This window comes from Colobus angolensis, unplaced genomic scaffold (assembly GCF_000951035.1).
Source record: "Colobus angolensis palliatus isolate OR3802 unplaced genomic scaffold, Cang.pa_1.0 Scaffold290, whole genome shotgun sequence".
NCBI classification, from domain to species: domain Eukaryota; kingdom Metazoa; phylum Chordata; class Mammalia; order Primates; family Cercopithecidae; genus Colobus; species Colobus angolensis.
In genome coordinates this window covers 627,280-650,295 of record NW_012116155.1, presented here as the reverse complement: position 1 = coordinate 650,295, position 23,016 = coordinate 627,280, and the positions used below count along the sequence as shown (strand labels likewise).

The following is a 23,016-nucleotide window of genomic DNA, read 5'->3' as shown; positions in this document are numbered from 1 at the left end:
CTAAGGGGAAGAGAGAGACGGTAACACTCTCAAGGAAGAGTGCAGAAAAGGAGAGCAGAATCTATAGATGACCTTCAGCCTAGTCTTGCATGCCTTGTACTGCAGCCACCTGACTAAGCTAATAACAACGACCTCTTCCCAAGATATATATATATATTCATTTCTGTGAGTCATCTTTCTTCCCAGGAATCACTTATTATTTTATTTGTTGGGTTTTTCACACGCTTCCTTTTTAATACTTTAGTTCATATCTTCCTTTGACTGCTACCATTTTTTGGAGTTGATTTTGGAGGATGAGTTAGCAATGGCATCAGTTTGTCATCTTCATGGTAATTCTACAAATATGCATTTAATAAATGGTTCTGATGATGATGAGTCAAAAAAGAAAATGGTTTATTCCAGAATTTCTAGTTCTTAGTGAGGGTAAATAAGTATTCATGGAATGAATGATAAGCTGTAAGTTTCTGTAGAATCATAGCATTAAAAATGGTCACTTTCCATATATTTTGATCATAAAAGTGTAGGAAGTCAAGAATATCATTTAAAAATAGATTAGAGTAGAAATTATGAATGCAAATCATGCACAAGAATACTATGTTACTTACCCTTTTCTCAGTTGATAGTATATAGAAACATTAATATACTTATATAAGTATGTATATATTGTACTGGATGTGATTAAAATACATTTCTACAATACATGGTTCTAGTAGGTATGCAAGACAAGTAGAGAGAAGATAAAGTTGAGGGATATTTTTGACTTCTACTCATAATAAAATATTGTCAAACAACTGAAAATACATTTTATTTAAATAGCCTTTTCGAGGAATGACTCCAAAGTAAGCCTATTTGATATTTTGTCTTCAAATTGGTTTGTGAATATGTTATTATAAGTTGTAAACTGGCAGAATATTTGAGTAATTATAATGATAATTCTGTTTTTAAAAAAATTTGTTTAATATCAGCTGTGTTTTGTAATATGAAGATACACTATGGTCAAAAGATTTTGCTTCTACAATAGATTTTAAAAATTTAGTTCATTCTTCTCTCTTTACCTTATTGGAAGATATAAAGAGGCAATTATAGTGCAAATGATGCAGTATTCATGGGGATGCCTGTGTTATATACACAAATATTCCCTTATGTGTGTGTATGTGTGTATATTTATAGATACCTACATATATAAATATATACTGATAAGTGATTTTTAAATTATTTTTAGAAGTCGGCTGGGTGTGGTGGCACATGCCTATAATCCCAGCACTTTGGGAGGCCAAGGGGGCAGATCACAAGGTCAAGCGATCATGACAATCTTGGCCACCACACACAAAGGTCCTCCTAGGAAGATACTAAGTCTCTGGAAGTCAAGAAGGAGACCCAAGAGATCTCTGTGAAGTCTTTAAGAAAAGTCTCATTAAATGGCCCAGTATTAAGTAAAAGAGTGGGCATTCATCTGGGTAAGAAAGGGATAACAATCTATTTTCTAGTTCTGATGTTCACTTCCACAGGTTCTGAATAACACTCAGAGTATTTTGACAAGTCAGATAAAGTTTTTACAGTCTCTGGGTCTAGAAGATTCCAATAGATAATTATTTTAAGGGGCTGTATTAGGGTTCTCCAGAGGGACAGAACAGGATACATGTAAATACGAAAGGGAGTTTACTAGGGAGAATTGGCTTACAGGATCACAAGGTGAATTCCCATGATAGGCCGTCTGCAAGCTGGGGAAGACAGAATCAGTAGCGGCTCAGTAAGAGTCCAAAAGCCTCAAAAGCTGGGAAGCTGACAGTGCAGCCTTCAGTCTGTGACTGATGGCCTGAGAGCCCCCGGCAAACCACTGGTATAAGTCCCAGAGTCCAAAGGCCAAAGAACCTGGAGTCTGATGTCCAAGGGCAGGAGAAATGGGAGGAAGAATCCAGCCTAGGAGAAGATGAAAGCTAGAAGGCTCAAGGGTCTGTCTATTCCTGTTAACTTCTAAAAATAATTTTGAAATCACTTATCAGTCCATATTTATATATGTAGGTATCTGTAAGCCAGCTTATCCTACCTTCCTCTGCCTGCTTTGGTCCAGCTATGCTGACAGCTCATTGGATGGTGCTGCCTACACTGAGAGTAGGTCTTTCTCCCGCAGTCCACTGACTAAAATGGCAGCCTCCTCTGGCAACACCCTCACAGACACACCCAGAAACAATACTTAAACCAGCTCTCTACGTATCCTTCAATCCAATCAATCCAAGTTGACACCTAATATTAGCCATCACAGGGGCCTATAACCACATAACAAGAAGAGACTCCTAGTGGGAAAACAAGGCTTTTGACTTTAAAGCTGTTTAAATGTGCTCACTTCTGCTCTTCCTTCTCCATTCTCTCATCTCCTTTTTTATCTTCTTACGGCAAAGACCAAAGACCACCAAAGTGGTCTCTTTGGATTTGCACCTTGTGCCAGCCCAGGTCCAATTCCCTTTGAAGTTGATCACTTGGAAGTTTTGGACTCTACTGTAAGCTGTTTCCATAGTAATACATACATTTTCTAACTACATCATCCAAAGGGGGTATGGCTACGTACATTTGTTAACTTCAGGAAAGGAGTGAGATGTGCCCTCTGGTATTACTTTATATCAACTATTTATATCAAGATTTCCATTTCTAATTGAAGGGTTACAAACTATATGTAATTTTAAAAATATTTTAATTTTCTAAAAAGTATAATGGAAAAAGAAGACTCCTGATATATTACTATTCTTTTCCTCTCTCATTTTCCTCACATAAAAACATACACAAATATTCCTTTATGTGTATGTATGTATATTTATAGATATCTACATATATAAATATATATTGACAGGCGAGTTTTGAATTATTTTTAGAAGCTGGCCGGGTGCAGTGGCTCATACCTATAATCCCAGCACTTTGGGAGGCCAACAGGTGCGGATCACAAGGTCAAGAGATCACGACCATCCTAGCCAACATGGTAAAACCCCGTGTCTTCTAAAAATACAAAATTAGCTGGGCATGGTGGTGCACACCAGTAGTCCCAGGTTACTAGGGAGGCTGAGGAAGGAGAATTGCTTGAACCTGGGAGGAGGAGGTTGCAGGGAGCTGAGATCGTGCCACTGCACTCCAGCCTGGCAACAGAGCAAGACTCTGTCTCAAAAAAAAAAAAAAAAAAGGAAGTTAACAAGAATAGACACACCCTCTGAAGGAAGCAAAGTGCTCCTGCAGAACCTGGGAGACACCCCAAATACTGTGAGTACCCAAACTGCTGAAGTGGGAAAGGGAGACCCTCAGCTACTGAACACACACCCCAACTGGGGAAACTGAAGGAACAGTTTCAGGAAAAGTTTCCAACCTTACCTGGAGCTGAGTCAATTTAGATTGCTGAGTAAAATACAGGGATAGAGGAAGCAGTGTGAAAGGCCCTGAGAGCTCACTTGGTTCCCAAGCAGGCCATTCCTGCCTGGCATCACAGGGAACCTTCAGGAGGAGTGTCAGGGGAAAACACCACAGGAATTAGGAAGTCTCCAGTTGAACTCTGTAATAATTAGAATCGGGTGAGAAGCCTCCTGGCCAGAACACAGGGAAAGGTGCAAATCCAGCTTGCAGACTTCACAGGCAGGGGAAGAACCAAGCCTTTTTTTTTTTTCGAAGCTGGAAGGTGGGTAGCCTGGGGTAATTTCTCAAACTCTGCTCGCCTACCACCTGGAAATAGACTTAGGGCTGTTAGAGGGGACATGGTGGGAGTGAGACCCACCCTACAGATTGCATGGAGGCTGGGCAAGGCCTGTGACTACCGGCTTTTTCCCACTTCTCCGACAACTTGCATGACTCAGCAGAGGCAGCCATATTCCTCCTAGGTACACAACTCCAGGGACCTGGGAACCACATCCCTATATCCGACAGCAGCCACAACAAGACCCACCCAAGGAGCATGTGAGCTCAGACAAGCCTAACCCTGAAGCAACCTGAGGGTCCTTCCCTATCCACCCTGGTAGCCTGGTAGCGGAAAACAAAGGGCATATACTCTTGGGAGTTTTAGGACCCTGCTCACGGCTGGTTCCTCTCCGCACTACCACAGCTGATGCTCTCTGGAAAGCGCCAAGTCCTGGCAGAAGGCTAACCAGTACAAAAATGGAACATGATACCACCAGAGCTAAGAACCCTCACAGAGTGCATTTCACCCCCAACTGCCCCCTCCACCAGAACAGGTGCTGGTATCCACAGCTGGGAGACCCATAGATGGCTTACATCACAGGACTCTGTGCAGTCAACCTCCAGTAGCGGATCGGAGCTGGGTTGACTTGCTGGGTGGCTAGACCCAGAAGAGAGATAACCATAACTGCAGCTAGGCTCATAGGAAGCCACATCCATAGGAAAACAAGAAGAGTACCACATCAAGGGAACACCCCATGGAACAAAAGAATCTGAACAATAACTTTCAACCCTAGACCTTCCCTCTGACAGAGTCTACCAAATGAGAAGGAACCAGAAAACCAACACTAGTAATATGACAAAGCAAAGCTCTTTAACACCCCCAAAAAATCACACCAGCTCACCAGGATCCAAGAAGACATCCCTGATTTACCTGAAAAAGGATTCAGGCGGTTAGTTATTAAGCTAAGCAGGAAGGCACCAGAGAAAGGCAAAGCTCAATGCGAGGAAATTCAAAAAGTGAGACAAGAAGTGAAGGGACAAATATTCAAGGAAATAGATAGCATAAAGAAAAAACAATCAAAACTTCAGGAAACATTGGACACACTTATAGAAATGCAAATGTTCTGGAAAGTCTTGCAATAGAATTGAACACGTAGAGGAAAGAAATCCAGAGTTAGAAGAAAAGGTCTTCCAATTAACTCAATCCAACAAAGTCAAAGAAAAAAAAGAATAAGAAAATATGAACTAAGCCTCCAAGAAGTCAGGGATTATGTTAACAACCAAAGCTAAGAATAATCAGTGTTCCTGTGAAAGAAGATAATCTAAAAGTTTGGAAAACATATTTGGGGGAATAAATTGAAGAAAACTTCCCCAGCCTTGCTAAAGACCTAGACATCCAAATACAAGAAGCACAAAGAACACGTGGGAAATTCATCACAAAAAGATCATCTACTACACACATTGTAATCAGGTTATCTAAAGTTAAGATGAAGCAAAGAATCTTAACTTTGCTTTTGTGAGACAAAAGCACCAGGAATCTTATAAAGGAAAACCTATTATTATTATTTTTTTTTTTTTTTTGAGATGGAGTCTCGCTCTGTCGCCCAGGCTGGAGTGCAGTGGCAGGACCTCAGCTCACTGCAAGCTCTGCCTCCCGGGTTTACACCATTCTCCTGCCTCAGCCTCCCGAGTAGCTGGGACTACAGGCGTCCGCCACCTTTCCCGGCTACTTTTTTGTATTTTTAGTAGAGACGGGGTTTCACCGTGTTAGCCAGGATGGTCTTGAACTCTCATCCTCAGGTGTTCTATCCGTCTCGGCCTCCCAAAGTGCTGGGATTACAGGCTTGAGCCACCATGCCCGGCCGAAAACCTATTATTTTAATAGCAGGTTTCTCAGCAGAAACCTACAAGCTAGAAGGATTGGGGCCCTATCTTCAGCCTCCTCAAACAAAACAATTATCAGCTAAGAATTTTGTATCCAGTAAAACTACGCATCATGTATGAAGGAAAGATACAGTCTTTTTTGGACAAACAAATGCTGAGTGAATTCGCCACTACCAAGCCACCACTACAAGAACTATTAAAAGGAATGTTAAATCTTGAAACAAATCCTGAAAATGATCAAAACAGAATCTTGTTAAAGCATAAATCACAGAGGACCTATAAAACAAAAATACAATTTAAAAAGCAAAAACATAAAACAAAAAACAGCAAGTACATAATAGCACAATGAATGAAATGGTACCTCACATCTCAGTATGAACTTTGATTGTAAATGGCCTACATGCTCCACTTAAAAGATACAGAACTGCAGAATGGATTAGAACTGGCCGGGCGCGGTGGCTCATGCCTGTAATCCCAGCACTTTGGGAGGTCAAGGCGGGCGGATCACCTGAGGGCAGGAGTTCAAGACCATCCTGGCCAACATGGTGAAACCCTGTCTCTATTAAAAACACAAAAATTAGCCGGGTGTGGTGACTTGTGCCTGTAATCCCAGCTACTCAGGAGGCTGAGATAGGAAAATCGCTTGAACCCAGGAGGTGGAGGTTGCAGTGAGTCAAGATTGTGCCATTGCACTCCAGCCTGAGTGACCGAGCAAGACTCCATCTCAAAACAAAACAAAACAAACAACAAGAACAAAAAACTTGTCAACCAACTATCTGCTGCTTTCAGGAGACTCACCTAACACATAAGAACTCACATAAACTTAAAGTGGTAGAAAGAGGTATTTCATGCAAATGGACACCAAAAGCAAACAGGGGTAGCTATTCTTATATCAGACAAAACAAACTTTAAAGCAACAGTGGTTAATAGAGACAAAGTGGGACATTATATAAAGGTAAAAGGCCTTGTCCAACAAGAAAATATCACAATCCTAAGCATGTATACACCTAACACTGGAGTTCTCAAATTTTAAAATAATTACTGATAGACCTAACAAATGAGATAGACAACAACATAATAATAGTGGGGGACTTCAATACTCCACTAACAGTACTAGAAAGGTCAAGACAGAATGTCAACAAAGAAACAATGAATTTAAACTATACGTTGGAACAAATGGACTTAACAGATATATACAGAACGTTTCATCCAACAACCACAGAATATACATTCTAATCAACAGCACATGTAACTTTCTCCAAGATAGACCATATGATAGGCCATAAAACGAGTCTCAATAAGTTTAAACAAATTGAAATTATATCAAACACTCTCTCAGACCACAATGGGAAAAAAAAAACTGGAAATCAACTCCATAAGAAACCTTCAAAACCATGCAAATACATGGAAATTAAATAACCTGCTCCCGAAGGATCATTAGGTCAAAAACGAAATCAAGATGGAAATTTAAAAAATCTTCAGACTGAATGACAATAATGACACAACTTATCAAAACCTCTGGGATACGGCAAAGGTGGTGCTATGAGGAAAGTTCATAACCCTAAATGCCTACATCAGAAAGGCTGAAAGAGCACAAACTGACACTCTACGGTCACACCTCAAGGAACTAGAGAAACAAAAACAAACCAAACCCAAACCCAGAAGAAGAAAGGAAATAACCAAGATCAGAGTAGGACTAAGTGAAACTGAAACAAAAAACAACCAATACTAAAGTTAAATGAAACAAAAAGCTGGTTCTTCGAAAAGATAAATAAAATTGATAGAATATTAGCAAGATTAACCAAGAAAAGAGAGAAAATCCAAACAACCTCACTAAGAAATGAAACAGGAGATATTACAACTGACACCACTGAAATACAAAAGGTCACTCAAGTCTACTACAAATATCTTTATGCACATAAACTAGAAAACCTAGAAGATATGGATAAATTCCTGGAAAAATACAACCCTCCTAACTGAAATCATGAAGAACTAGAAACCCCAAACAGACCAATAACAAGCAGCGAGATTGAAACGGTAATTAAAAAATTACTAACAAAAAAAGTCTAGGACCAGATAGATTAACAGCAGAATTCCATCAGACATTCAAAGAAGAATTGGTAACAATTCTTTTGGCACTATTCCACAAGATAGAAAAAGATGGAACTCTCCCTAATTTATTCTATGAATTCAGCATCACCCTAATACCAAAACCAGGTAAGAATATAACCAAAAAGAAAACAACAGACCAATATCCTTCATGAACATAGACATTAACCTCCTTAACAAAATATGAAATAACTGAATCCAACATATCAAAAAGAAAATCTACCATGATCAAGTGTGTTTTATATCAGGGATGCAGGGATATTTTAACATACACAAGTCAAGAAATGGGATACACCACATAAACAGAATAAAAAACAAAAATCACATGATCATCTCAACAGATGCAGAACAAGCATTCGCCAAAACCCAGCATCCCTTTATGATTAAAGCTCTCAGCAAAATTGGCATACAAGGGACATACCTCAATGTAATAAAAACTGTCTATGACAAACCCACAGCTAACATAATACTAAATGGGGAAAAGTTGAAAGCATTCCCTCTGAGAACTGGAACAAGAAAAGGATGCCCACTTTCACCACTCCTCTTCAACATAGTGCTGGAAGCCCTAGCTAGAGCAATCAGACAAGAGAAAGAAATACATGGCATCCAAATTGGTAAAGAGGAAGTCAAACTGTCATTGTTTACTGATGATATTATCATTTACCTCGAAAACCCTGAAGACTCCTCTGAAAAGCTCCTAGAACTGATAAAACAATTCAGTAAAGTTTCCAGATAGAAGATTACTGTACACAAATTAGTAGCTCTTCTATACACCAACAGCGACCAAGTGAAGAATCAAATCAAGGATTCAACCCCTTCTACAATAGCTGAAAAAAAGTAACATACTTAGGAATACACCTAACCAAGGAGGCAAAAGACTCCTACAAGAAAAACTACAAAACACTGTTGAAAGAAATCACAGATGACACAAACAGAAACACATCTCATGTTCATGGATGGGTAGAAGCAATATTGTGAAAATGACCATGCTGCCAAAAGCAATCTACAAATTCAACACAATCCCCATCAAAATATCACCATCATTCTTCACAGAACTAGAAAAAACAATTCTAAAATTTATATTGAAACAAAGAAGAGCCTACATAGCCAAAGCAAGACTGAGCAAAGAGAACAAATCTGGAGGTATCACGCTATCTGATTGCAAACTATAAGGCTATAGTCACCAAAACAGCATAGCACTGGTATAAAAATAGGCATATAGACCAATGGAACATAATAGTGAACCCAGAAATAAATCCAAATACTTATAGCCAACTGATCTTTGACAAAGCAAACAAAAATATAAAGTGGGGAAAGGACACACTTTTCAACAAATGGTGCTGGAATAATTGGCTAGCCACACGTAGGATAATGAAACCATCTTCATCTCTCACCTTATACAAAAATCTACTCAAGATAGATTAGGACTTAAATCTAAGACCTGAAACTATAAAAATTCTAGTGGATAACACTGGAAAAACCCTTTTTCTTTTTTTTTTCTTTTTTTTTTGAGACGGAGTCTCACTCTGTCGCCCGGGCTGGAGTGCAGTGGCCAGATCTCAGCTCACTGCAAGCTCCGCCTCCCGGGTTCACGCCATTCTCCTGCCTCAGCCTCCAGAGTAGCTGGGACTACAGGCACCCGCCACCTCGCCCGGCTAGTTTTTTGTATTTTTTAGTAGAGACGGGGTTTCACTGTGTTAGCCAGGATGGTCTCGATCTCGTGATCTCGTGATCCGCCCGTCTCGGCCTCCCAAAGTGCTGGGATTACAGGCTTGAGCCACCGCGCCCGGCCGAAAAACCCTTCTTGACATTGGCTTAGGCAAGGCTCTCATGACAAAGAACCCAAAAGCAAATGCAATAAAATCAAAGATAAATAGTTAGGACTTAATTAGACCAAAGAGCTTTTGCACAGCAAAAGAAACAGTCGGCAGAGTAAACAGACAACTCACAGATCAGAAGAAAATCTTCATCATCTATACATCTGACAAAGGACTAATATCCAGAATGTACAACAAACTCAAACAAATCAGTTAAAAAAAATCCCATCAAAAAGTGGGCTAAGAACATGAATAGACAATTCTCAAAAGAAGACATACAAATTGCAAACAAACATATGAAAAAACACTCAATAGCATTAATAGGGAAATGCAAATCAAAATCAAAATGTGATAACACCTTACTCCTGCAAGAACGGCTATAATAAAAAAAAAATCAATAAACAGTAGATGTTGGCATAAACGCAGTGATCAGGGGACACTTCTACACTGTTGGTGGGAATGTAAGCTAGTACAGCCACTGTAGGAAAGAATGTGGTGATTCCTTAAGTAAGTAAAAGTAGAACTATCATTTGATCCATCAATCCCACTACTGGGTATGTACCCAGAGGAAAATAAGTCATTATATGAAAAAGATACTTGTACACTCATGTTTATAGTGCACAATTCACAATTGCAAAATTGTGGAACCAACCCAAATGCCCATCAATCAACAAGTGGAAAAAAAAATGGTGATATATATATATAGAGAGATATACACACATATATATATAGTTAATTCATATATATATGAATATATATATAGTTAATTCATATATATATGAATATATATATATATATAAAATGGAATACTATTCATCCATAAAAAGGAATGAATTAACAGCATTTGCATCAACCAGGATGAGATTGGAGACTATTATTTTAAGTGAAGTAACTCAGGAATGGAAAACCAAACATTGTATATTCTCACTGATATGTGGGGGCTAAGCTATGAGGACGCAAAGGCATAAGAATGATACAATGGACTTTGGGGACTTAGGGGAAAGGGTGAGTCGGGGGCAAGCGATAAAAGACTACAAATAGGGTGCAGTGTATACTTCTCGGATGATGGGTACACCAAAATCTCACAAATCACCACTAAAGAATTTGCTCATATAACCAAATACCATGTGTACCCTAATGACCTATGGGAAAAAAAAGTAATTAACTAGAACAGTGAATAAAAAAGAAATAGTCTGCAATTAAGAAAATGCAAGCCATTGGTGAAAAACCTCACCATCTAGCAGTTTTTAATAATAGAAAAATATCACTGTGTTGCCCCTGATCACTGATACACAGGGAATATGTCTGATTCCCATAAAGACATCATTGTAAGTCTCTGGGAACCTGAGGTCACTCTCAAACATCTCAATGCCAGCTTTTAAGAATAGCCATTGAAAATCCATGTGGCAGTATCCAGAAATTGCAAAACGGAACTATTTTGAATAGTAATGTAAATAGAGTTGAGGAAATAGAACATCTTAAATTATGAACAATGGAATAGATTTATTTAATATTCATTTTACTAGGTATGCATTCTTAGGTAATCTCTGATAATTCTTACCATGATATTGTCATATAACAAAGGTTTTAAATGGTTAGAAAGAAAAAATATTAATAATGATGATGATGACATCATATAATTTACAGGTTGCTCACAATTGATTATGTCTTCTGCTCAATAGTGTATGCATCATCTCATATAATCACCAAATAACCTGTCATATAAGTACCACTGGCATACTTTTTAAAATGAAAAAGGCTCGGAGAAATCAAATGACTTGCTTATATTCACTCAGCTAAGCGATTAAGATGAAATTAAAATGGGAAGCACAGAAGGAAAGGGGAATGACTTTAGTTTAATGTCTACTATCTACTACATGCCAGATATAATTTTAGAGAGATTATGTACATTAATTTAATGTGAATAACCCCTTAAATGTGATAATGAGGAAACTTACAGAAGTTCAAAAGCTTGATCAAGTCGGGTAATGAGCTAGTAAATTTACAGAACTAGTAAATGGCCTACTGGAAATGTAAACCCCAAACACTCCTACTCTGAAGCACATACTAAGTTATGAGTTTCTTTAGGAAGTTTCTGGTTTAGTGAAGACTTTTGGGGGAAAACAGAAACCTTCCCTCAAGATTCAATGTTCAGCCATAAGGAACGCACTGCCAGTGTGCTGAGATGAAGGCAAAGGTGACTCAGTCTACATTATTTGCCCATGACATTTTTCATACTTGGATATTCTAACTTTGGTTTGTGCTCTTTCAAAAGTTATAACTCTCTTCTTTTTGGATCTCAGACAGTTTGCGTAATCTACTGAAATAATTATCAGTTCATGCCTTAGATCCTCTGCCTTATAGCTGTGCAAATGCAAGCTAGAAACACCTTATTTGAGCTACTATTTTTCAGTAAAGAAAAAAACAATGTAGTTTTATTATGAGAACCAGAGAAAATAGTCTGTGTGAGCACTTCTATTCTTCTCTACCATTGTTTGTCATTAGGCTATTAAGAAACCCAGATTAAATATGATTAGTCACGGCAGATATGTGATTGCAATTAGGACCATTCGGTAAGCTAGGTCAGGTGTTGGGAGGAGGGATCAACAAGCTGATGATAAAAATATGTCTATTCTTTTATGTAACATTTGGTATCCAGTGAGCCAGACTTTAGGCCACATTTCAGGTGAGCAGTGAGAGCTGCCATGGCATAACAATGAACCAACATGCCCGTCCTAACAGGTGAACAGAACAGATAACAGTGAATCCTTAATATGAAACAGGTCTGTACTTTGAAAAGTCAGCAATCATTATTAGAAAGGCTGTTCCTGAAATCAGGTGTTGCAGATGACAGACTGGCCTGAGTTTCAGAAGCAAAACTTCACATTTCAATCAAGGTTGTTAAAGGAACTTTTGTAAAAGAAAGGCAGGCTGACTGTGTTTAGAGAGCCTAGGATTCCAGGTAATTGACCTAAATGGAGATTCAGGCTTCACCATGGTTTTAGCGTCTATAAACTTGATGCTTTAACATTTGTTCTTCCTGGATGTGCTGGATCAGCCTTGTTCCGAACAATTCAATCATATGCTTGAGCCACCCTGCCTTAGCTCTGGGAGTCTCTCATTGCTGCTCCACCGTCTCAGAGGGGAGAAGTCCTCCTGCTAGAGACACACTTTTCAAATACAACAACCAATCAAAAAACAACACTGGCAACTGCCCCCCTTTTATTATCCCAAGCCACTGTGGATTTGCCCTAATCACCTTAGGGATAGGTTATAAGTCAGGACAGCTGCTATGCCCCAGAGTCAGCCAAAAATCACTCAAACTGGCCAATCCCAAGCCCACTTATCCATCCCAACCCCATTTATCCTGCTTCACTTGTTCATTTCCCCAGAAACCACAATAAACCTTTTACCCACAGTTTCCTCCTCTCCCTCTGCCTTGTGAACAGCCTGGTTACCTCCTCGTGTGGCCCCTCTATGGTGTACAGCTAGAACTGTGAGAAATAAGCTATGTTTTCAGTGGTAGTCTTTTCCTGATCTGTTGACTTTACCATACCTCATACGTTCAATGAACACACTGTATTTTAAAACAGACTCAGATCCTGAAAACAAGATATAAGGTCCAATCCCTATACATGATGCATAAGGTGGCTTTGGGAAATACAGTAGGAACCTAGTTTTCAACACAGCTCACAGGAACACCATCCCTCCTGCCTATAGTAAATATTCATAGTAAGAGCTGAAACGGTGAGGTCAAGGGAACATCATTTCGGGTGAGAAAATTTGTTTCACAGTTTATTTCTCATGGTTCTTGCTGTCATGAGTTTGATTCATCAACTTTGGGGTGCATTAGAATAACCCATGGGATGGATTAAATAGGCAGATGCCTTGGCCCTGCTCCTGAGTGATGCTTATTCAGTGGGTGTGGGGTGCGACTTAACCATCACTTAGCTTGATTTACTTCACAGTCAGTGACAACCCACGATCTGAGAGCCACTGATGAGGCCCTGACACCAGAACCATTGCCCCAATCTGTCCTTCAGTTTCTCATTCTTAAAAGTAGGTTGGGAATTAGACAACCCCCTAATAATGAAATAAAACATTAACCTTTTCCAGAAATGAATGCTGATCAAGTACTATTCTGATGACATTGACTGATGCTTCTTTTATTGTCTTTTCACTTTTATTTTTATAGGCCTGTTTGTTCCATAGTGATTTTGGAAAAAGAAAGTAACAATATCCCAGCCCAGCCCTAAAGCAAAGGGCACAAGTAAAAAAACACTTACAGTAGCCTGATGTTTTTCTGCTTTCTCCGATGTCTCTTTAAGTTGATTTTGCAGGGCCTCCTGAAGAGATTTCATTTCTTCTCTAGTTTAGTAGAAAACAAAGCATAAGAGAGAAAATAATACAGTTCCATTATTTTCTGTGTACATTATAAAAGGAGGCTGTGCTGTATACATTTAGGACACAGACAACTAGAATTCCATAAAGTCACAGTTAAGCATATAGGATGCGTCTAAAGATTCTGGTAATAAAAGTCTGTTTCTTCCATGCAAATACTAAAAGCAAGTGGAATTTTTTAAAATTACCTTACTATTATGCTTTATAAAAATCCCACTGTTTGAATCATCTGTGAGCTACATGATGTGTTAAAGCAAAGCGATATATAATTCAAGTTGAAAAGATAATTTCACTAACAGCATACTGGGATGTGAACATGCTGGTTAGAAAAAGTCACCATAGACTTGCTGATAGGATAAAATTACTGTTCCCTTCTGATGCTCTTAATTAATTAATTCTAAAGTATTGTGCTTTATACATCCTTTGTCAGGCCTGAGACCTTTTGCAAAAACAGGGAAAATAAACTCTTTCTAACTTAAGGCCTCTCTCATTTAATGAAGATAATTAAAAAATGCATGCATATGCATATATACTCATTGTGTCTCAAGCTCAATAGTACATAAGGATCCTGTATCCCTTTTTAAAAGGAGTGATATTTCCCTAAATTTGCATTTCTCTTAAAGATTTAGGATTTATTGATTTATAACACATCATATATTTATATTTATTTATTTATAACACATCATATTATCTTTCTGTGCCTTGAATTTTTTTTTTTTTTTTTTTTACTTAAACTATCACCTCAAACAGATCAGATATTAGATAAAGGCTAGTGTACAAAAAAATAGAAACCTGTTTGAGTCTTACCAGTACCTAAACTAATTTAAAACTTCCAATCTAGTGCCAAAAGACTAGCTCTGGATATTTGGGCAAGTGACACACCATCTCATACTCAATTTCTTCATCCAAAAAAAGGGCACAATGGTAGAACTAACTAATAGGTTTGTGCTCATATTAAGACGACACAATGTAAACATTAAGACGACACAATGTAAACAAAGTGCTTAACACAATGCCTGTAAAATAATTACTTAACAAATGTTAGGTCATGGCAATAACCACTGACACCACTCCACACTCCTATGTTCATTCTCTGACCACAAAATTCTGTACAATCACAAGCTGCTCTTTCACCCAGCAGGACTTAATGGGGCAGCCAGATTAATTAGTCTTGAGACTGATGTACCAGTCCCAATTTCAAGAATTAGAAAGAAAGTCTGTCCGTTTTTTGGAATCATTTTGGACTTTGGTTGACAAATCAAAATATAGTGAGAACAAGTTATAGAATAATTACAGTCACTTTGTTTTTTTAATGATTTATGCTTCTTGGGTGATGCTTTTAATGTGCTTGAAGTGGATTCTAAGTGACAGCTTCCATCACTGTCTCAAACTGGTTTCATTTATCAGACTTGTTTCATACATGGACATATAAAATCTGGGCTTCCATTATTATTTCTGATATTTTCTACAGAGTGTTTGTAATATAATATAATATAATATAATATAAACCTACATATATTATAGGCTTACAATGTGCAAGATACTTTTATAAACCCCACACCAAACTATGACATCATATTATGATAGATAACTAATGTACAGAGGGGTAGTGAAATTGTGTTTTAGTGTCTATATGTTCAAACTATAAAGAGTTACTATACTATCTCTACTTAGAAGGAAGGAAGGAAGGAAGGAAGGAAGGACCTACATGCTATCCCAAGCACTCAAATTTTCAACAAGCACTGAGTGAAGCACAATAAAATTATATTTCCTACTGAAAATAGTTATAATTAAAATGACAAAATAATAATTTTTAATATATTTTAATTTAAAATTCCTATTTTTATTTTTAAAAGATGGTTGTAAAACACTTAACAAAAATTAAAGTATGTTTTATTAAAATAACAATGAGTATATATATTTAGATAGATAGATAGATAGATAGATAGATAGATAGATAGATAGATAGATAGACAGATGATGTATGTGTGGGAGTAGGTATCTATCCATATGTTTCTTCCAAAAAAAAATTCCCCCATTCTGACATCTAGAGGCAATCTAGGGAACAGGACAAAAAATAAATTGTAAAATATGGAAAAGGTAGAGAATTCTGAATATTTTCCTGCCAAAGAACACTATCAGGCAGAAAGATAAAGTAGACTTTTTGTCTTCTATATCTCATTTCTTCTGCCTTCCTTCTAGGCTTATGTCTTCACATGCTCACTGCTATAGTGCTTTAGCTAGCTATAGATTTCTGCTTCACAGACTTACTAAGTTATCCTCCTAGGGAGGTGATTCCAGACTTGCCTCTGCACCACTTCTCAACACCAACTGAGATTTGCTCAATCTATATCTGCTACTTTAGGGCTCTATTTGGTACTAAACTGAAACTTTAATTCTAAAAAATTCATGGCTCAAGTGACAACTGTAATAGATAGCTCAAATACTGAAATATTTTAGCATAACATTTTGTGTTACAAGGAATTTCAAAGGGCCATCATTTCACACCTCTTCCATCCCAAATTATAGCTATAAAAACACCCTCAACTTAATCACTCTACAGAAAGGTATTTCTTTCCAGTGACTATCAGCTTATATTAGAGATGGAGAACTTGCCACAATTCTAGCAACTTTTTTTTTTTTTTTTAGTTTTCAGAGAACATTCTTGTAAAGTACTTTAGTACACTGAGTCCAAAACTTCCTTCTGGGAATCTCTACCAACCAACCACCTTAAAGAATAAAAGGTTTTATTCTCTTTTGCTCAAGGACATTTTCAAATTTTCAGACATTTCAGGGTCCTGTCCTATTCCCTATTCTCCTTGTTGTGGTTATATATTCTCAGTCCTGACATGGTATGGTTTAAAATCTTTCCATCCACCTGGGGACTCTCCTGTGAATATTATCTAAGCTGTGTAAATATTCCTGAAACGTGATGCTCAAGCCAACACAAATCTCATTTTCTCACTCTTTCTCTCACATAAATGCACGCACACAAACACACACGCCTTTCTCTGCCTGTCTTGTTCGAAAGACACTCTGCTGCCTCTCCACACAGTTGTATGTGGCCACAGTGTATCCCCTGAATTTACTTACAGCCTAGTTCCAGCTACACAGAAAGACTTATTAGTTGCCTCTATATTACAGTTCCAGAGGGAGAAACTAGTTGATTCGTTTTGTTTGGGTGGCCACCTCTGAATCATTAGCTATGACCAGTGGTTTCAGAGTCACATAAAAGAAGCATGGCTTCCATGGATCACTAGTCCAGATGAAGCCAGATGACAAGGATCTGAGGATAAAGGATCCAGAAAACAAGGTAATAATTGAGAGCTGGATATGTGACCAAATGGCACCTGTAAGCACACTGCACTCTTTCAAACTCAGAGAAGATGTTTAAATTTGCAATAAATTAGTATTTTTGATAACCAAAGGTGATACTTTTTCTCTTTTAATGTTTACTAATGTCAGATTTTTAAATGAGATACACAGTCTCTTTACCATAATATACACACAATGTTTATATTTCTCTTTTTAAGTAAACAGCAAAAATCAAATGCAATACATCTTATATCCTTTTGAGAAGTTACCTTTTATTATAATTTATTGGGTCTTCCATTCTAACTTTGATTGTATACATAATACAAGTTATGCATTTTAAACAAGTTTTTAATTTTAGATAAAACTATGAATTAGTAAGACCAAAATATTCTCCATTTTATCCTCTCTTTGAAAGGCTTGTTCCACCATCTGGTAGTTTATATACTTTACCACATGTATACTTGATGATTAAAATTCTTAAACACCTATTCACATTTTTTTCCTCATTTTTGTGATGTTTTTGGTGTCATGTGAATCAGCCATAGATATTTTAAGAAAATATCAGCGAACTAAGGGAATAGGTTTTCATTCACATCAAGCACAAGCCTGTCTCCTCATCTGTGTCCCTCCAGTGGTAAAGAAAGGCTGACTTTATTTTCTTTTACTCCATGGTCCTCACTCTTGAGATCTCCCTGTCCTTGTCTCTAAGTAGTGTTTTCTCACCCTGGTCTACATTTTTCTTTCTACTCTGAATGGTTTTGACAGAATAATTTCTCTAAAAGCCAGGAAATAACACAGTATTTCCCCTAAAAGATTTCTTTAATTATATTATTTCTTATAGAGCTACCAAAAAGAGGTTCCCTATTTATTATCACTGAAACCCAGTATGTGCCATCCTTTAGCCATTTGTATTTTTGTCTTTACATACAGATTTATTTTCTAATCTTCTCACACTCACTCTATTATCTTCAGTCTCTCACTGGGTGCTGCACATGTATTGTGTAGAAATCAATTTTTGTTTTTCTACTTTTGTTCATTCTCCATTCCTAACCTGAAATACTCTATAAAAATAAAGTAATCATTTTCAGCATCTCTTGGTCTCTTTTGATGGGTTATTTTTTAATTTTATTTTTTGAAGAATATAGTATATTATTAACTATAGTAATCATGTACTCCCTTCATCTAACTTATTTATCTTCTCCAACTGAAATTTAGTATTCTTTAGCCAATACTTCACCACCAACACTCTCTCCAGCTACCTCTGACCCTGGTAACGACCACTCTAATCTCCACTTCTTTTACATCAACTTTTTTAGATTCCAAATAAGAGTGAGATCAGGTGGTATTTGTTTTTCTGTGTCTGGCTTAGTTTCCTTAACATAATGTCCTCCAGGTTCATCCATGTTGTCACAAATGACAAGATTTTCTATTTTCTGACTCAATAATGTTCTACTATTTCTATTCCAAATGTTGCTTATGTTCTCTATCGCTACTTCACAGAGACACAAATACTTGTGTAATACTGGGCATGATTTATTTCAAACCAATACAGTCATTAAAATAATATGGTTTTGGAAACATGTTCGGTTTGCTTTTTTCAAATTTTTCTTAATATTAGACTTTGAAGAGAATTTCACATTCAAGAAATAATAAACATGTCACTATAAATAATGAGAGTCAATGTAAAACAATTGATTTTATATTTTTAATAGATATTATCAACTCAATCCAAAGGCATGTCAATAATAGAGTTTTGAATTAAGAACCAAGTCAGTGGAGGACATATAGGCTGATGAGAAGGGACTTAGAATCTACTCCATATGCTATCTTGTGTGTAAACTTTTAAACAGTTTTTTGCATTGTGATCAGTGAGCCAAACTGGAAAGGTGGGGCTGTGGGGTAAGACAGAGCAGATTTTAAATATAAATTTCAATTAACATGATTCTCGGCAATTCCACTAAGTGCTCTGAGCAACAGTTTGCCATCTACAAAATGGGAATAACAGCCATTTCACAAGGTAATTGTGAAGATGAAACAAGAAAATATATACAAATCTACTAGAAGAGCTGCTAGTAAGTGTGTGGCAGATGTAAGGTTGTTTCTATATTAAAATATTTGTTTTTCTTTTTTTTGACTTGGAAAAGCAGTTTAAAAATCACATGGCTTTTTATAATGTACACAAGTATATTTCATAAAATACTTCCCTCAAAAACAAGCAAACCACTACTAATAATATTGTACTGATTCTACTTGTATTGTTAATAAGATTATTCCATTCCTTACCACCACATCATCATTACCATAATCAAGTTTTGATTTTATTAAACATGATCCACTTAGGTCAATATTATCAAATATGTCTATTGATGGGCAGACTTACTAGGGTCCATCTTACTAACTGAGAAAAGTATTATAGCTCCCTAACATTCAAATTGTGATTTGCAGACAAAAAGTAAAAGCATCGCCATCACCAAAGAGCTTGTTAGAAATGCAGACTCTCAAGCCCACCCCAGTTGTGTAAGAATCTGCATTTGAACAAGATTCTCAAGTGAATCACATGCACATTTAAGTATAAGTGAAAAGATAAATAGGTTCATGCATTTAGAATCAATACATTTTGTGAAGTTTCTGAATGTTGCTTGACACTATGGCAGAAGTAACTAAATAAAAAAGAAAAGTCTTACCTTTGTTGCTGTCCTAATTCCAGAAGTTTCTTAACATCAGTTTTGGCAGATTGCTCATCGTTTTTTAAAGACTGATAAGAAAGTGGAAAAAGGAAGTTTTATTCAGAGGATAAATTGAGGCTCACTTTAACTTTGGTTTTAGAGTACTAGATAGGACTGCACACATGCCCTGGAACAAGAATTAAAAATAAGTTCATGATGGTCCTCACAGCTCTAAGGACGTAAATAGAAATTTATGACACCAACTACACAGTGGGTTAAAGGAATTGAGCAGTCTTGGCTTTTAGAGGTTTGACGGGGGAGAAACTACTCTCCAAAAATCAAAATATAAAGAAATAAAGGTTTATTTATAAGTGAATATAAAACATATCTTCTATTCATTCTTTGAAGTTTTACTGTGCTCTCTGCAGGCATGTTAAACCAGGTCTGGTACAGCTTCTACAAATACTAGGGAACATAGCAAACTTCCCTGCATATGCCAGGAAATAACACAATTCAAGATTAAGACAGTCAAAGGGCATGCACCTGTTAGGTTTTGTTGATTTCTTATTTATGAGTAATGCATTAAGACATACAAAAAAACAGGGCCATGTGAAATTGTAACTGGTCTCTACAGACAGAATATTAACAATAAGTTATGTTTACTACTTCAGTCCTTAGTGTTTATATGACTCTAAGAAGGTGCAGGTTTCTTGATATTCTTCCCAGTCTATTCACTTGGTGAATTTCCACTTAACCACAGGTCAGGCACTGGTTTCACCAGAAATCAGTCTGCACTTCTTTTCATCCTTGTGAATGTTTCCCTGATGCTCCGTGCATGCTTCCATCATAACACTATGATTCCTGCACTGTTATCATCCTGCTACCATCTCTGTGTCCTGCTGGGTTGCCTATTTTTGTTTGTTTGTTTGTTTGTTTGTTTTTGCTCTTGTTTCCATCTTCTCCACATGTAACACATCTTCTGGAAGAAAAGCTTAGATGTTGACTTTAAATACTAGCTCTGTCCCTTGACTATCTGCATGCTCTTAGTTTCTTAACCTTTCTCTAACTCCGTTTTCTCAACTATGAAATGTGACAAATAGTCTTCATGTGAAAATTAAATACAAATTGGAGAAAGAGTATCTAGCACTGGACCTTGACCATGTTCAGTAAGCCTCAGTGGTTACTAATACCACCACCACCACCACCATTATCATCATCTTCATTATCACTATTATTATCTTAATGGGACTAGGAACCTAAGGAGAAGAGTGTAGACAGAAGCAACTCCACGTGGTTTAAAAACATGTTTCAGTTCAGTAACTAATAGTCTCTGGAGCCAGACCGTCTACATGTAAACTCTGGCTTTTTTTGTAACATTCAAAAATAACATATCTTTCTTTTTTTTTTTTTTTTTTTTTTTTTTGAGGCGGAGTCTCACTCTGTCGCCCGGACTGGAGTGCAGTGGCCAGATCTCAGCTCACTGCAAGCTCCGCCTCCTGGGTTTACGCCATTCTCCTGCCTCAGCCTCCCGAGTAGCTGGGACTACAGGCGCCCGCCACCTCGCCCGGCTAGTTTTTGTATTTTTAGTAGAGACAGGGTTTCACCGTGTTAGCCAGGATGGTCTCGATCTCCTGACCTCGTGATCCGCCCGTCTCGGCCTCCCAAAGTGCTGGGATTACAGGCTTGAGCCACCGCGCCCGGCCTAACATATCTTTCTTAAACATTCTCTCTCATGTGTAACAGGTAATGTCACAATAGGATCTACCTCATAGATATGTTACAAGAATTAAACCATATACTACATACAAAGCTTCTAGCATACAGGAGATAATAAATGCAATGTTTATGTCAAATATTGCAATACATTACCAAATATTTATGAAACTATGTTTACCCTGTGTAGAATTTTTTGAAGATTTCAGTATGTTAAGACTATTTTTTTTACAGTTGTCTTTTAAAAGTATTTGCCTATTTTGGTAATGCGGTTTATTAAAGAATCTTTAGAATTATCCCGTGGGGAATTTAAAATTCTCTTATAGGTGTCATTCCTATATTCATTTAACTCTTGAGCATAATTACTTTGTCATTTTATAATATGAAAAACACAGGGGTCAAACTGATCTTAGAAGCTCGAGGAACTGATGACTCTGCCAAGCACACAATTTTCTCATTTCTGTATTTGTTAAACACAGAATCCTAGAAAATATTTCAAATGACATTTCTGTTTAAAGTGCATATAATAGTAAGTAATAACTAACATGGTCCAGCCCAGAAACACATAAAAAACTGTTTAAAAATGCATGTTAATCCACTCAGAAAATCAGATGACTGCTCATCTTTTACTGCTCGGAAAATGAGTTTTCATCTCACCTGAAGATTGACTTTAATTCCATCAAGTTCTCTTGATGTCTTTGTTAGCTGACGAAGAATGGTGCTCCGCTCCTTAAAGACTTCTTTCAGCTGCTTTTCTAGCTCTTCATAGTCCTGTCTAACACAGAAAGAACAGGCATGAGAGCCCCCTAAATGGTCCCACTTGGCATCAGTCATAATCAGTAACACTCACAGTTTTAGTAAAATCTAGGGAAATTAAAACCTCAATTACTAAGATGCTTTTGTTGTCATGATTTCATATAAAAGGGGAAAATTGAAAACCCCATTTTATACAAAAGTTTTGTTTCCCATTGAGGACTATCTAGGCTCATTGGAGATACCATAGATCTCCAGGCCAGAGAGAGGTTCCAGGACAATATTGTACCTCTTTTGTATGTATAATATAGTTTATCAGGTACATATTTGAAAATAGGTATGTTTATTGATACCACACTTTTCCCCTCAGGTCCTTACAATTTTACAGCAAGAGATATATTTTGGAAAAATACATCTAAGAAACAAAGACAGGTTCTGATATTGGGAGAACAAACTTTGAGGTAGAGCCAGAACATAAAGTCGGAGGCTTGCTTCTTCTCTGGTTTATAGAGAAGGCAGCACATCGAAAATGCAACACCTTCCAAACTTAGCTAAGAATCCCTACCCTTATTGCTATTAAAGAGGTATTGGGAGAAGCAAAATCTCTATGACAATCAGTGAAAAAAATACAATAATTTCAGTGAATTTTGAACAAACTTGTTAATAAGCACCATGAAAGAAAGACTTCATTATCTGTGTCACGCATG

The 23,016-nt window shown here is 37.2% G+C and overlaps 1 protein-coding gene across 1 annotated transcript in view; it reads right to left on the bottom strand.

The window, feature by feature from the left end:
* The window catches only part of LUZP2 (leucine zipper protein 2), a 505,100-nt gene that overhangs the window by 220,885 nt on the left and 261,199 nt on the right, over positions 1-23,016 (bottom strand). The window contains 3 exon segments of the mRNA XM_011949154.1: positions 13,748-13,829; positions 19,862-19,932; positions 22,214-22,327. Coding sequence (XP_011804544.1) covers positions 13,748-13,829; positions 19,862-19,932; positions 22,214-22,327 — 267 coding nt within the window.